The following is a 15,981-nucleotide window of genomic DNA, read 5'->3' on the forward strand; positions in this document are numbered from 1 at the left end:
CTCGACAAAGCTTCGGAACGTCAGTTTCACTTCAGCCATCCCTACGTTCCACTCCCTATCCAGCCCCATTGTACCGGATTTGGTTGCAGTTCCACCAGAGTTCCACTGGGGGTGATCGCGGTCCAGTGCAAAATGAATGGGACTCTATGGAGCTAGACGGCTAAATGTGTCTCTTTCGCCCGATTGTCGTTGAGAAACCTTAGATTTGATTGTAGATTTTGCAAGTTCAACATGGGTTATAGGTCGAAAGTTGAATGAACGAGTACTTATGTCCTTTTGATTTCTTACAGGTTGAGTCGTTGTAGCCCATAACATGCTAGCATTCTGCTAATGAATGCTGATTGGTCAGTGAAGGACTGATTACGATCGGATCTCCAGCTTGACGGCATCCGAAGCAGAGCCTGAATGTCAGAGTGAATATTTCGGCGTGGTCTTTTAAACATTAGCAAACCTCTTTCTAGCATGTGTAATGACAGGGAGAGCCTAACCTGTCAGCTGTGTTGTCGATGCCTCGAGAGAACAAAGGAAGCGACTCAGAGCTTGCCGTAAAGCAGTATCTCTGGCCGTATATGTGTATGACGTCATTGACATTTTAAAAGGCTTTTTAGAACAGAAAAGCTACTTTAAAAAAATCAAACACCCAGCAGTGTGTATTTTCTTTGCCTCCCCTTTCGAATGCAACATTCAAATTACTAGACAAAAAATTATATCCTGAGAAAAGTGGGTTTTGAGGGGTATAGCTCCATAGAGTCCCATTCATTCTGCACTGGCCTGTGAGCGCCCCCTATATGGATTTCTGATGGAACTGCAACCAGTTCAGAAGCCGGAAGTACCGAGGGAGTGGAACTTCTTCCTATATTAGAAATTCTTTGGTGTAGGTATATGTAAGGAGATAACATAAGCACAGGCTAATTATTGCTAACTAACATGCTAGTTAACATTAGTAATTAAACCTAAACAGCTAACGTAAGTCGAAACTGCCTGCAAGCTTCTCCTGTACTATACGGTAATTCCTCTACTGTGCGACAGTAAGTCACTTGGTTATGACACAATCGTTAGCCTATTTTTACAAAAATGTCCGCTGACCGGCCCCGCATGCGGGGTACAGAGGTAATGGAGCCTTTTTATTAATTTCGTGTTTCTTTAGAAATAAACAATGGACAAATAGAGTCTTTAAACGCTTCAGATGTAAAGTTATTCGCAGTCAAGTGACGTAAAAAAAAAAATGGCGGTCAGCGGAATGCTAACAGGAGGTGATGGCCAAGTAACAACAAAATAGCACCATAGATGGCTCGAGTTCTGAAGATAAGCTTACCCCCTTGGATACATGTCTCTCGGCTTGTACTTAAAATACTTTTACAAAACACCACAGTATGTTTTAATTGCTTTAATATGCTTATTTTATGTGTTGGTTTTATTGCTGTATCTGTTTTTATGTGCTAAATGTGCTGGTTTTACTGTAAAGTGTCTTTTAGCATACCATGTAAAGCATTATATAAATTAAATGTATTATTATTTAGCCTACTTTGACATAAAAGTGAGCAGAGGGAATTAATGTTCCTCTGGAAATTTACCCTAAGGACTAGGCTTAATTTCAAACCCTTATTCATAATGCGAGAATATGTTTTACAACCATATGCACAAATCTCTATGAGCTATGTCTAATTCTAAATATCTTTCTACAATTAATGATCATACAGAACTGGACAAAAACTAGAAAAATAAGTAAGTGACATCAATACACACTGTAAGCATATCTGTAAAACAATGTAGCCTATTCAATTTATTATTATTATTATTCATGTTTTTTTATTCTCACTCCCAAGCTTGAAGATGACAAGTGACAGCATCAAAATAAAATGATTAAGAAGCTTTGAACACATTCTCACTCCCATCTCGTAAAATACGGACGTTTGGTCAGGTGCCGTCATTATTGACGCTAAAACTCTCCACCGCTGCACGGTGTGGGAGGATCCCCCTAGTTTTGTGCAACAGGCCCCTGGTCTTCATGCCTGTTTGGATTTTTGTAGTGTTCCTGCCTGCCAACCTCTGGACACTTTTTGTTGTAAGTTTTTGTCAATAAATTACATTTGGATCCAAGCCTTGTCAATCCCTCGGCAATTCGTGACAGTTTTGTACATCTTTAAACTGTGTGAAAAAAACAATGCAACTAGAAGTGTTTGGTAAATTTAGTAAATGATAGATGTAATTTTATCAAATTTGAAAACAACCAATCACACATGCTGTGCATTTAAAGATACTGTTGATCTCAAAAACACTTTAGATGTTACTGATAGCACTTTAAATACAATCATGTATTAATGTATTCCATTATTTAGTTTTAAAGGTGCAATATGTACTACTGACAGCTAGTGTTTAAAATTGTTACTGCAGTACAAATTCAAAATACTGGAGAGAGTCGTCTCCTCCGCCACCTCCTCCCCAGACTCGTTTAAAAAACTTATTTCAACTTGTTTCCTTAATATCTGATGACACAGTGGGGTCACTTTTGGATTTATTACAGTAAATATATTACATATTGGACCTTTAAGATTATGAGTCAATTACTTTTGACAATTTTGGAAAATTATTTTTATACATTTGATCAGATCTGATCTAAAGCATACACCTGCATCATAATGGATTTCAAAAGGTAAAGCGGTATAGTGTTTCTCATTGTATGCTGCTGATATGATGAGTAACATATTGAAAAATAGCTGCTCCATTACAGTTCTCATATCCGTAAGTTTTTATTGTTGAAACATATGTTGAATACAGCATGAAACCAAACTGTTTATTTATTTCTCCTTGGTCCCACTGCTTTGCTTGCAGCTCTTTAAATTTCTTTTTCTCCTCTTTCTCGACACAGTCAACCTGTCTTACCTCTTTTCTATCTTCCTTCTTCTTCTCCTCCTCTTCCTTTTGGCCTATCGTTGTCTTCTTGTCTGTGGGTTCCTCCAGTTTTGTAGGCCCCACTCTCCTCTGGAGGACCTCCAGCCACTCCTGCAGTGTAAGATCACAACTGTCACGTCAAAGCCATGAAATGAGACTGAGTTCCTGTGACCTTTGACCCTGTCCTATATGGCTACCATTCATTTGCATATACAGTAGGTGTTGGGTGGAGAGCAGGGAGACATGCAGTATCACTATCATTTTGTTATTTTCATATTCCATGGTAATAAGCCACGCTCACACTATGTACTCAATCATTGTTCAAAGCACAAACTCATTCAATATTATGATCCAAATGTATTCCTTTTCTGAAAGTCTGTCACAGCTTTACATGGATTCCGCTTATTGCAGCCAAAAAATATATCTTCCTTTGATTTTGTTTTATTGCAAGATTCTGGTTTTGTCTCCTTATTATGCATGCTACTTCTGTAAATATTAAAACTATGTCACGCAATGTGAGGGTGCGCCTCATTCAGTTCAAGATTAAGCATCACTTCTAATGGACTCCCTCCAGATTGTTTAGAATTGGTCTGAAAGACACACCAAATTGTTGGAAATGTGAGACAGAGGACAGCCAACTACTTCATGTCCCATGGTCCTGTGATAAGGTCCAGGAATTTTGGAAAGTGATAAATAACAACCTATGTCAGATCGCAGGGACACAGGTTCCATTAAGCCTAAGATTATTTGTTCTGGGAGATGGGTCAATCCTAAGCGGGATGGATAGGCCCATAAGAAGCTGGGTCCAGACTAGTTTAATGATAGCAGAAGAGTGAAGGGGTGCCGTCAATCCAGGAGTGGGCATAAGCTCATAAGAGATGGCTGTCATGTCTTTGTCTCTGTGTCAAGTTTTTGTTTTAGTTTGTTTCGTGTTTTCTGTTTAGTTTTCCATTTCCTTTTTTATTTTTGAAATTTACCGTCTCATTTCAGATCTGTTGACTTCCTGGTCTTTGTCCTCCTTCCCGCCTGTGTGATCCAAGGGGGTAAGCTTCGCTTCTGAACGCGAACCTCCGATGGCGCCATTTTGTTGCTACAAAGGTATCACCTCTTGTTAGCATTCCACTGACCGCCATTTTTTTTTACGTCACTTGACTGCGAATAACTTTAAATCTGAAGTGTTTAAAGACTCTTATGTTAACTAGCATGTTAGTTAGCAATAATTAGCCTGTGCTTATGTTATCTCCTTACATATACCTACACTCTCCGTCTCTGTAAGATTGGAAATGATTGAGATTTCTCTTGGCACAGCTACTAGAAGACTTACAACTTTCAGACACGTTGCTCACGTCACATTTACGTTGTCTCTGTCAGTTGGAGGCTGCGCAGTAAAGGAAGAGATCACCGGAAAAGTGCTTCTAATAGCCTTCACTGGTCTCCGTCCAGAGCAACGGGGTCTATTGGTCCATTAATATATAGGTCAATGGTGTGATCAGGGGCGCCGCCAGGAATTTTGGGCCCCATGACAAAAACTCTAATTGGGCCCCCTCTGCGCAGCTGTTGTCACCACATCTCTAGGACCTAACTGTCCCATCAAAAGCTTTACATAACTCTAATTAAAGGCTTGCAACTGTCTTGCTGCTTGTAGTTCAATACTAGTACTAGCACAATATATTGCTGCTGGTGATTTTTACATGCATGCAAGCAGGGGTTAAATTGGATTTTGTTATGTGGGGGGGCTCTCCCTAGGGTGGTCCGGGGGAAAAAAAATTGAAAAATAAACCGTTAAATGGCACTTTCTGGAGAGTTTTGTGCAAAGAAATGGAGAAATAGTCTTACATGATATGTGCAAAACTGCAAGGTTAAGAGTCTATATTTTGCATTGTTGTAGTATCATCAGGTATTAGGGCATTAGGGACAAAATAGACATGCCATTTCAAACATCTTTCATTTATTGTCAGAAATATCATGTTTTCAAAAGCATCACTTTCATCATATTTTTTGTGACATATTTAGACTGCAAGCAGGCACATCCGGACACGAGTAGGCTTATGTGCCGGGGCTGAGCCCCGGAGAGCCCCGGCCCAATTTAACCCCTGCATGCAAGTCTAGTATGTAGTTCACTATTTGATGCAAGATTGCCATATACTAATAAATAACACTAACACTACAGAACATTGACCCAAATTACCTAGTTCTGTATCACCACCACTTGATTACATACATTAGATACGATAGATTTTTTTGTGTTTGTGTGTTTGTGTGTGTGTGTGTGTGTGTGTGTGCAAGCTTCTCAAATAACTTGTCCTTCATGATGGGAATAATAAAGTCTGTATCTATAGATGTCATTCCATAATTCAATCTAAATGAACGTATCAAACTGGATTATTTTAATATTGTCTGTATCTTACATGCAGGCTCAGGTAAGCTACTCACTGTTTACAACTGTCCAGCATCCAGTACAGACATTTTTTGTTTAATTTTATTTCATAATGATCATTATGTGATAAAATAATTGTTATTAATGTGTTTGAATTTTTGTCATTAACAAATATTTCATTTTCTTTTTTTGTAATTGTAAAAAGAGCAAGAGAGACAGAGAAATCCCCACAGACTCCCTGCAATGTGGCTAACTGGCATCTCATTGACCACAATGTTGCTCACCTTCTTCACTGGGACAGGGAGGGGCACCGTTAGGGGGAGACTGGGGTGCTGCTGACTCATCTGTTGTTAAGTCTGCTAAAAGGGGCAGGGACAATGATTTAATATGAATATCTTGCTAAACGTTTCCCTGCACTGATTAAATGGTGATTAAATGTAGGCTAACACTAGTCTGTAGCTAGCTAGCTTATTTCACTATGGCCATTAAGCCAACAGGTTAATACCACTCACAGACTACTACCCACCTTTCTTGGTGAAAAACTGGGTTACAGTTTGACACCCTTTCCTTTGTTTTTCCTCTCTTTCCTTTTTTGTGTGTGATTACCTGTCCCTGCCCCTATGTGTTGCACCACTTGTGTATTTAAGTTCAGTCTTACCCTTTCTCCTGTGTTTTGATCGTCTGTTTTCCTTGTGTGCAGCCTCCAGCGTTTTTCCCTGTTTCCAGTGTTCCTGAGTCTACTGCTTGTTTTTCGGGTTTTCCCTTTGCCTGTCGTTACTTGGACACTGTTGCCTGTAAGTTTTATTAGTGCTTTGATAAAACCATTCATCTTCTACTTACCTGAGTTGAGCATTTGTCGGTCCATTTCCTGGTGTGCATGATAATGGCTAGGGTGGCGGCGTTTGAAAAAATGTCATAGAAACAGTTTGCCAGATTGGATGTATATACTAGAATATGGGGAAAGTACCTAAACTTTCTGGAGGGCTCCTAAGAAGCTTTGTGCTGGGGAGAGACTTGTATATCTTTATTTGGTTTATTGTCTATTTTGTTGAATGGTCTTGAATATTGTAGTTGTGTAGCTGTCATCTTTTCTTAGTCTATATCCACGACGTTCCACTTCCGGGATTGGTAGAGTACCGTCAGAAATTCCGCCGGATGTCACTCTTTTCAGCCGGAAGTCCGTTACCTTTCGCTTTCTTTGTGTTGGAATTTTATACTCCGGTGGATTTATTGAGGAAAATGATTAACTGCTCCTCAGATCTCGGCAGGGTAAATCCAGACATTTGACTAGGATTTGTCCATGTTGCCAGTTATGCGTTTTGTATTTTGTTAAAAAATTAAAAAAAATTGACAAAAAAGAAAATAAAAACACAATTTCCCACAGGGACTTTAATAAATCAATACTCTACATCATTTACTGTGGTATAATCATTTGTTTGACTGGATTATAATATGGCAAATCTGAAACATGGTTGGATGGTTTCTGATTTTACCTGTGATTCCACCTGATCCTTCTCCACGAGCTCCAGGAGATGGTAACATTCCACCCTGGCGAGCAGCAGCTCAAAGCCCAGCAGCATGGCTCTGTCTGGGTTAGCATCCTTACTGAGTCTGTATTCACTGAAATACATCAAACCGTTAGAGGACAACTGAGGAGAACGAGACAAAGTGATGAGAAGAGCAGAAAAAATACCCCTTTCACAGATTACAGAGGCTGGTTTGAATCCAACGTGTTGGTAGCTTTCCCCATTTGCCTCAGATGATTTACTCCCTGATTTTTGTAAGCGAACACCAACCCCCCCTCCCCCCTATTTTCTACCAACTAACTATTGACATTTTAAAACTCAACACAGTTCAGTTAAGTTTCCGAATTTGAGATTTTGTGTTAACATTGGGTGCTTAACAAAATTAATAAGTGTATCTAAACTTAACACAAAAAGTAAGGAAATTTGTGTTTGGTAGATTATTTCTCTGTGGTAACAATGCTTTTTGGCAATAAATCTTATACCGTTGGAAAGCCTGTTTAGTTCCTTTTTAAATGGTGCCCCATTTGTAAGGAACATGTATTTCTGGAATGAGCAGCAGCGCTGAGTATGTGGGTTTTGCCCATGAAAACTTTCCCAAATCTTCTCTGCCAATGCCAAACAGCTTATTCTGCCATTGACTCGTTTGGTGTTTGGTGGATTGGATGATTGAAGTTTGAAGAAACAAGACATATTGGCAATTTAACAGTTTCTTCATTTCACAAACAGGAGCATCCAACTGCCGTATAGGCAAAATCTGGACCCATCACTGAACATAACGTTCCTCCACATATTCAGGTTCCAGTGCACGTATTACTGACATCAGCTCAAACGGGCTCACTCCAAATAATGCTGCAACTTGGTTTTGCGGAACACCAGCTTGAAGTTGCTCTATCGCAAGGGCCTTATCCAGATCAGTCAAACGCGGCATGCCGATTCTTGGAGCAGACACTTACTAACTGTAGCTGTAGTAGTAGGGCCCATGCTCACAGGTGGGGGTACCAGAAGCTCAAAATAAGTGTCAATAGTAACAGCAAAATAACCTGTTTGGCAATGGCAGAGAAGATTTGGCAACTTTTTCACATACTCCGCATTTCTGCTCATCCCACAAATGCATGTTCCTTACAAATGGGGAACCATTTGAAAGACAACTAAACAGGCTTTCCAACCGTATAAGATGTATTGCCAAAAAGCATTGTTACCACAGAGAAATAATTACCAAACACAAATTTCCTTACTTTTTGTGCTAAGTTTATAATATAAAATATAATTGAAAACATTCACAAGGATATGAAGGCCAGGGTTTGTACATATTTTAAAATTAGATTTTAATTTTTCACAAACAAACTTAAGAGGGAACATATTAACACTTGAGGCTTATGGTATTATCTCTTAGCTGCCATTTTCTTGACATGTTTAGCCATAGAAATGTTAGGTCTATCTCACATAACACTTTTGTTCAGGTATTTCACTGTTTACAAGTATGTGTGTATGCTGTATGTTTCTCCTGGCATTGAGACACTAAAGCAGCTGTAAGAACAGCCCTTATCACTTGTTTAAATTATTGTCACTCATTCTGGTTCTTATTCTCCTTGTTCCCTACCTTTGTGGAGTGTCCGTATGGGGCAGGTAGCCAATAGATGCCAGGACCGACTGAATGGTAGAACTGCTGAGAACTGGCAGGAGACAGTAAACAAATGGACCTGTAAAAGTCTGAAGAGACACAGAGAAACAAAAATAGATTTAATGAATCACTAAATAAAGAAACGGCCTTTGTTAAGGATCTTTTAAGTTTGGTCATTAAACAATTGTGACCAAGATATGTAGTGAGTTGGACATTTTATATGTAATGGGTGTGACGTCATGGCCCTGTGAAGGGCGGAGGTTATTTAGGGACACCGGTAATATTTTCTCTCTCTCTCTCTCTCTCTCTCTCTCTCTCTCTCTCTCTCTCTCTCTGGAGTTGAGCATCGCCATGGTACATTGGCAAGAATGTACGAAGGCAGGCACAATTTCATAGTGATGTTACCCGTGAACCTCCTGCTTCGAGGCATGTATCGAAAACATGAACCAATTTGGAATGAAGCTTTGTATCGGAGCTTGATTCGTTTTGGGATAATCACGTGACCAGTGACGTCCGAAGCTTCGTTTCACACACACCCACCTGACTGCTTCGAAGTTGAATTCAAAAGCTACGTGAGCAGCGCGACACGGGGCTGGGTTTGTTGCAGTAGGACAGTCAACAGAGTCGGGAGAGTTAGTGAACAGAGAGATTATTATAGCCTGTAAGAAAGTGTATAGCCAGTAGAAAGTTCATAGCGAGTAGCCTAGTTTATAGAGAGTTTATAAAAGAGAGTTTAGAGCACCTTCTGCACTGCCTATCTCACCTATTTGGCTGAGGAGACAATGTTGCTCTAGGCTACAGTAGGCCTAATCACAGAAATGTGTGTGCAATGTGCAATGTGTTCTTCATTCATTTCCCTACCAAATTGATATATTTGTTTTCAAACACAAGACAGTTCACAACCAAAATCCTAACTTTATAGTTCTTTTTTTTTTTGGCGGAGAAGGCAATTACATTTTTATTTATGCAAGGTCACACATACGTACGCCTAGAGTTTAGATTCTCTGCCCGAGCCCGCCCGTTATTTTCCGCCACTATCCTGGGCCGAGCCGGGCCGGGCCCTTGATCAAGCTTTTGTGTTTTTTACTATAGCCTAATTGGGTGGGGAGAAAGCTATGTTATAATCAGAAATAGGAGAATTACCTTTGAGCAAGTTTGGAGGAAAGTCGGAGGTATGGAACCATTTTAAACAAGTCGTGGGCAGTGACCATAGGCCTACGTGTCGGCTTTGTTGAGTGCATTAAGTCCGGCACGCTGTCGCCTATAACAGCAAATAAAACGGGGACTTGGATGATGAACAGACACATGAAGCAGGCTCGCCGTGGCAGAAAAGATGATAGTCAGCCTTCAACGTCCTCATTTGTTACTTCTCCAAGCGTGATGCCAGGCAAGCCCTCACAGAGAAATACTTCTTTTTTTTTTACGTTTCTTCATTCAGATCCATTTGCGATCCGTTCCGTTCTGAATAAACAAACAGCGCAGTTTACATTCTTAGTCCTTGTTGCATTATTCATTAAGATCATTTTAAACAGATGTCTGCAGTTCAAATAACTGAATTGTATGAGAACGTCAGTTATAACGGACCGCGTTTGAAAAAAGTGTCGGGTTGGACACAACGCGCATGGGCTCGGGTTGGGTCGGGCTTAGCCTACTCTAAAGACATTCATGGCTAATAACTGTGAAACAGTTTGTGACACAATGCTATCCCTAACTTCACCACCAGATGTCCTCATAGAGTTCTGAAGCTTCGAGTAGTGAACCTTTTTTCGAAACAATTGGCTTGAAAGCTTCACTGCTTCAGAAAGCTTCAGTTCGCCATCACTACAATTTCATACACATTTCATGAACACATTCAGGGCAAAGGTAGATGATGAGGCATATATATATATATATATATACATACATACATACATACATACATACACACTGACCTAGAGGATTATTAGGAACACCTGTCAACCAATCACATGGCAGCTGCTTCAATGCATTTAGGGGTGTCGCCCAGGTCTAGACAATCTCCTGAACTCCAAACTGAATGTCAGAATGGGAAAGAAAGGTGATCTAAGCAACTTTGAGTGTGGCATGGTTGTTGGTGCCAGACAGGCTGGTCTGAGTATTTCACAATCTGCTCAGTTACTGGGATTCTCACCCACAACCATTTCTAGGGTTTACAAAGAATGGTCTGCAAAAGGAAAAACATCCAAGATGCTGCAGCCATGGGGGGGCGAAAATGCCTTGTTGATGCTAGACGTCAGAGGAGAATGGGCTGACTGATTCCAGCTGATAGAAGATCAACTTTGACTCAAATAACCACTTGTTACATCCGAGGTATGCAGCAAAGCATTTGTGAAGCCACAACACGCACAACCTTGAGGTGGATGGGCTACACTAGCAGAAGACCCCACTGGGTACCACTCATCTCCACTAAAAATAGGAAAATGAGGCGACAATTTGCACAAGCTCACCAAAATTGGACAGTTGAAGACTGGAAAGTCAGAATTTGGCGTAATAAGAACATGGATCCGTCATGCCTTGTTACCACTAGGCAGGCTGGTGATGGTGGTGTAATGGCGTGGGGAATGTTTTCTTGGCACACTTTAGGCCCCTTAGTACCAACTGGGCATCGTTTAAATGCCACAGCCTACCTGAGCATTGTTTCTGACAATGTCTATCCCTTTATGACCACCATGTGCCCATCCTCTGATGGCTACTTTCAGCAGGATAATGCACCATGTCACAAAGCTCCAATCATTTCAAATTGGTTTCTTGAACATGACAATGAGTTCACTGTACTCACAGTCACCAGATCTGACCCAACAGAACATCATGGGATGTGGTGGAACGGGAGCATTGTGCCCTGGATGTGCATCCTACAAATCTCCATCAACTCCTATCAATATGGGCCAACATTTCTAAAGAATGCTTCCAGCACCTTGTTGAATCAATGCCACGAAGAATTAAGGCAGTTCTGGAATATATATATATATATATATATATATATATATATATATATATATATATATATATATATATATATATATATACTGTATATATATATATATATACTGTGTATATATATATATACATATATATATATATATAGTCTATATACACTATTATATATATATATATATATACATACACATATATATATATATACACACACATATATATATATATACACACACACACACACACACACACACACACACACACACACACACACATATATATACATACATACATATAGACGATACAGGCATCTGTTATAAGCTAATGTCAGCTGACATCAGCGGCCAACTTATCAGTAAGGCTTTACTTGTACAAGTGAAACTTTTGGCCTGGCACTGTCAGACATTTTGGATTTAAAATTGTAGTTTTCTAAACTCCTAACTATCTTTGTGTCAGTGTCACATTGTTAAAATCACTCTAGACTTTCAGGCGCTTCCTCATTCAACAACATCCTGCACATAAACAGGAACTGGAACAACTCATAAGTGAATCTGCAATCATTACAGGAGTTTCATTGAAAATAACCATCTACAAAAGGAGACTTTACAAAATTAGTTTCAAAAGTTTATCATTTTGGGAGTTATTAGATCTTCCAGTTATTGGCAATTTGAGAGCATATGGCAATTAAACACTATAACATCTCTAGCTTAAATAATGGATTTCAGCAAGTTATTGCCATAGCTGCTATCTAGATGTCAGTCAGTCAATCAGTCCAACATATTAGTCAAGACACAGACACACACACACACACACACACACACACACATGCATATATACTCGACAACTGGCATGTGTTAAAATATCCAATTACACTATTATACATCATGCATAAGACTCCGGGATTTGTATGGTCCTTAGAGGAGAATTCTCTGTAACAGTGATGCTTTGGCACTATGACAAAATCAAGGACTGTAGCTTTAAAACCATCGGGAGAATGAAGGATTCTTATTTAACTGGTGAGTCTTGTTGTAAGTGTCTGTTTTTTATTGTCTGAAGAGAGGAGGTCTTGGGTACAATATTATCTTTGAATCCTTAAATCCTTAAGTATTTTTTTAATGAAACGTGGCATATCTTTACATGTATGATGGCAATGTTCATGCATTGTGGCCTGCAACCAATCAGAATTGAGTATTCACACAGACCTGGTACAAACAGCAGTATTTCAGTGCAGACAGACCACTGTCCTGCTCTGGAAGTCGTTAGAAGTCTATGAGAGTGTCATGGACAAACAATTCCCTCCATGCTGCCTAATACCTCCATACTGTAATCCAGTTTGTTATGTGTGCTGTTACCTGGACGTGCAGACACTCACTGTGATAAAGACCGTTTTAGACATGAAAAAACAGTGTTGAAATGAGATGGTATTTTGCCAGGTTGGGGTATAAACAAAGATGAAAGCTTTGTCTGTGTCTGTGTCTGCTGGATGGAGCATTTGTTTCATAACACTTCATCCATTACAGTAACATTTGATAAGTTGATGGAACATGAAGATCCTATTTCTGTTTGTTTTGGAAACTTTCATAGGACTGGGTAAAACAGGTAAAAAACAATAGACATTTAAATATGAAGTGTCTGACAGGTTAGTGTATATTTTGGTCATTCGATTTTCATTTCATAAACATGTATTAAAAAACAAAAAACGAATGGTTATTTGATTTTTGTTTTAAAATACAAAATTTGAAATTGAAATAAAAGGCGTTTTTTCCTTTTCATGGTCTCAAAAGGGGATGGGAGAAATTTAAAATATGCTTTGATTTTCTTTTTCTATTTCATATAACAAAATAAAAATCACTTGAAAATAGAAATGAAAAAAGGCCTGTTTTTTCATATTCAGAGACCGGATGTTGTCATTTCTAATACAACAGCGCCAGTGTAGGATACCACAGCCTGTTTCAGCCCAGGCTAAAATTACTTTGGAAACCTATACTCTTGATAATGCTTGGAGGGACTTTTATTTCATAATGTCACATTTATTTATTACCCTCTCTCTCTGACTCTCTGTCTCTACCCGCCGCAGACAACTTCTTCCGAAGAGAGTCAAACCAGCTGAGGACTTGACTTTCAGTTCACGGCTGTAACGTTACTGTTACATTAACGTTACCGTACAGCGCCAAAGTCTGGTCCCAGCAAACTTTCTGTTGCTGCCGTTAAGCTTGCTGATCTGGCAGAAAATCACCGGCGGTTCGGGATCAGATCATGGGGATCAGACCTCCGGTACTGGGTCTAATGTTATATTGTTCGCTGCTGCCGTTGCAGCTAGCAAGATCTGGGTCCCCGGTTCGCTCTATGTTCGCTCCCCGGTGCTGACTGACTCTGGTCCGTCTGCAGAGCTGGCATTACCCGCTCTAGCTAAGCTGGGAATCAGACGAATCTGCCGCGCTCGTGTTTTATTCATATTTTCTTTTCTTTGCAGATTGATGCACTGATGTCAGGCAGGCTTGCTAGTTGCTTTTAGTCTGAGTCTGTGAGATAACCAAACTTCCTTTGAATATAACTTGCAAAGTCCCCTGAAATAAATTAAAAGTAAAACATATATTGAACTATAATGACTAATGAATATGTTTATATATATTGCCTCATTTATGTATTTCATGATGCCATATTTATGTAAAGCGGTAAAAAAAAAAAAAGATCAGTCGCTCAGGAAGTTAGGCTACAGTTTCCCTCAACTGCAGCCTGGGTTAAAGCAAAACTGGTAGGCTACACCGGTACTACTCATGGATGTATTAAGAGAACGTGCTACTGCCTTGGAAATGCAGCATCCGGTCTCAGAATATGAAAAAAACTGGTATTTTTTTCATTTCTGTTTTCTAGTGATGTCATTTTTTGTTATATGAAATAGGAAATGAAAATTGAAGCATGTTTAAAATTTTCACATTCGCTTTTGACAAGGAAAAGGAAAAAACGCCTTGTATTTCAATTTTAAAACGAAAATCAAATAATAGTAATAATAATAATCTAATAATCAAATAGTTTTTTAATACATGTTTATGAAATGAAAATCGAATGACCAAAACATACACAGACCCTGACAGCATTATGGAAGGATCCCTTCATTCAAAGTCCACCGAAACAACAATCACCACTCTGGTTTGGTTGAAATAAACCCTTAATTTACCAATTTACTTGTGGTAATATGCTGGCCTAAACGCTTATAGTATTGCTTATTTAAATGGAGTCTGGTGAGTTCTGTTTCTGGTTAAACAAAAAGGATTTTACTTTTTAACAAAGAGGTGGACCTCTGTAGGGATCCTTTTCATAATGTCAGAATAATAATCTGAGCCTGTCAGTGCAAAAAACAGCACATTTAGTGAATGGAAATTAAAGGTGCACATGCCCTGAGTGTTTAGCTACATTGCAGCCTGTATTGCGGCTGCCGGCTGGAGCGGTCTTGCTCAATACTGGACTTATTTCAAAAAAATGTGTTCCCAATAGTCACTTAGACACAAAAAATGCAGCACATGTCTTTTGAATTCCAGACATGGCATGACATAGCCTAATTAACTAGGTTACCTGAAAAGGAGTGGCAGAAGAAAGAAAGAAAGAAAGAAAGAAAGAAAGAAAGAAAGAAAGAAATCTACCTTAAGTGTCTTGATTTCCTTCTTCCAAGGTTGAAGGAATAGATTGACGCAGAGAGTTTCCAGCAGTTCGGTGGCTTTGATAAAAGCAGACAGATGTTCTCTGCAGTCTGTGGTCAGAGATTTACAATCATGCCGTACAGCCTGGTAGAAAGGGAACACTGTGAAAGACCCTCTGGGTTCTGGTTCCGTCAGAAGATACTGAGCCGCCTTCTTCAGCAGACAGGCGTCGCGGCACGGCCGAACCTCTGGACACAGCTGGAGATAGTTCACATAATCCTCATAGAGCTCCTGGCGGGAAACCTTCGCCTGTTCTTCTGTTCTGCTACCGTCCTTCATGACTGTCTCACACACACACAAACTACCAGCTAGAAGGAGGAAGTAGTAGGCTATAGCCTAGGCCGATACCCGTCAAACAACCTGACGAGGAAGTGAAAGTGAGAGCAGCTTTCTTTGTCACCATATCTCTTTTTTTCTCTTCCCTTCATAGCCTAGTGCATGACAGTTTAAACGTTTTTCTTAACAGCAGGTAGGGCCTATTTCTCCACTAGGCTATTTAAAGTAGGCCTATAGCCTACACCCGAGAAAAATACCAATTAAAATAGGATAGTATAGCCTAAAATAGGCTAGTCTTGTTAAATTGTTGCAGTGTAACTGTAAAGTATAGCCTAGCCTACTGCTATTTCTGATTTTGTTATAAAGACTATATTCGTACATTTCATAAACGCGTAGAATGTCAGAAATATCCTACTTTTATTTAAAGAGGGGAAAAGGCTGATATAATAGTTGTTAAAACCAAGTGGCACCCTCCTGTGCCAAAAGTGCAGTTCCTCGAATGGCCACTTGAGGCTGGCTCCATGGGGAATTAACTCCATAGACAGTATATAAACGGTTAACTCCCCGCCTTAACTCCGCCCAGCAACAAGGACATGCGCACTTCAGCCCTGACGTAGGCGGTATAATTGCCTCGTGCTG

At 39.7% G+C, this 15,981-nt stretch overlaps 1 protein-coding gene across 2 annotated transcripts in view; it reads right to left on the reverse strand.

Annotated features, from left to right (window-relative positions):
• LOC120548159 overlaps window positions 1-15,981 on the reverse strand; it is a 70,697-nt gene that overhangs the window by 54,250 nt on the left and 466 nt on the right. Inside the window, exons 1-4 of one of the 2 annotated variants that reach the window (XM_039784219.1) lie at window positions 15,010-15,981; window positions 8,396-8,505; window positions 6,763-6,889; window positions 2,884-3,003 (exon numbers count right to left, since the gene is read on the reverse strand). The exon at window positions 15,010-15,981 is cut by the window's right edge and continues 465 nt beyond it. In XM_039784219.1, coding sequence (XP_039640153.1) covers window positions 2,884-3,003; window positions 6,763-6,889; window positions 8,396-8,505; window positions 15,010-15,345 — 693 coding nt within the window. In that variant the 5' untranslated portion in view covers window positions 15,346-15,981. The remainder of the gene's footprint in view (window positions 1-2,883; window positions 3,004-6,762; window positions 6,890-8,395; window positions 8,506-15,009) is intronic. The other variant, XM_039784220.1, reaches the window with a different exon arrangement.

This window comes from Perca fluviatilis, chromosome 19 (genome assembly GCF_010015445.1).
Source record: "Perca fluviatilis chromosome 19, GENO_Pfluv_1.0, whole genome shotgun sequence".
In the NCBI taxonomy this organism is placed as follows: domain Eukaryota; kingdom Metazoa; phylum Chordata; class Actinopteri; order Perciformes; family Percidae; genus Perca; species Perca fluviatilis.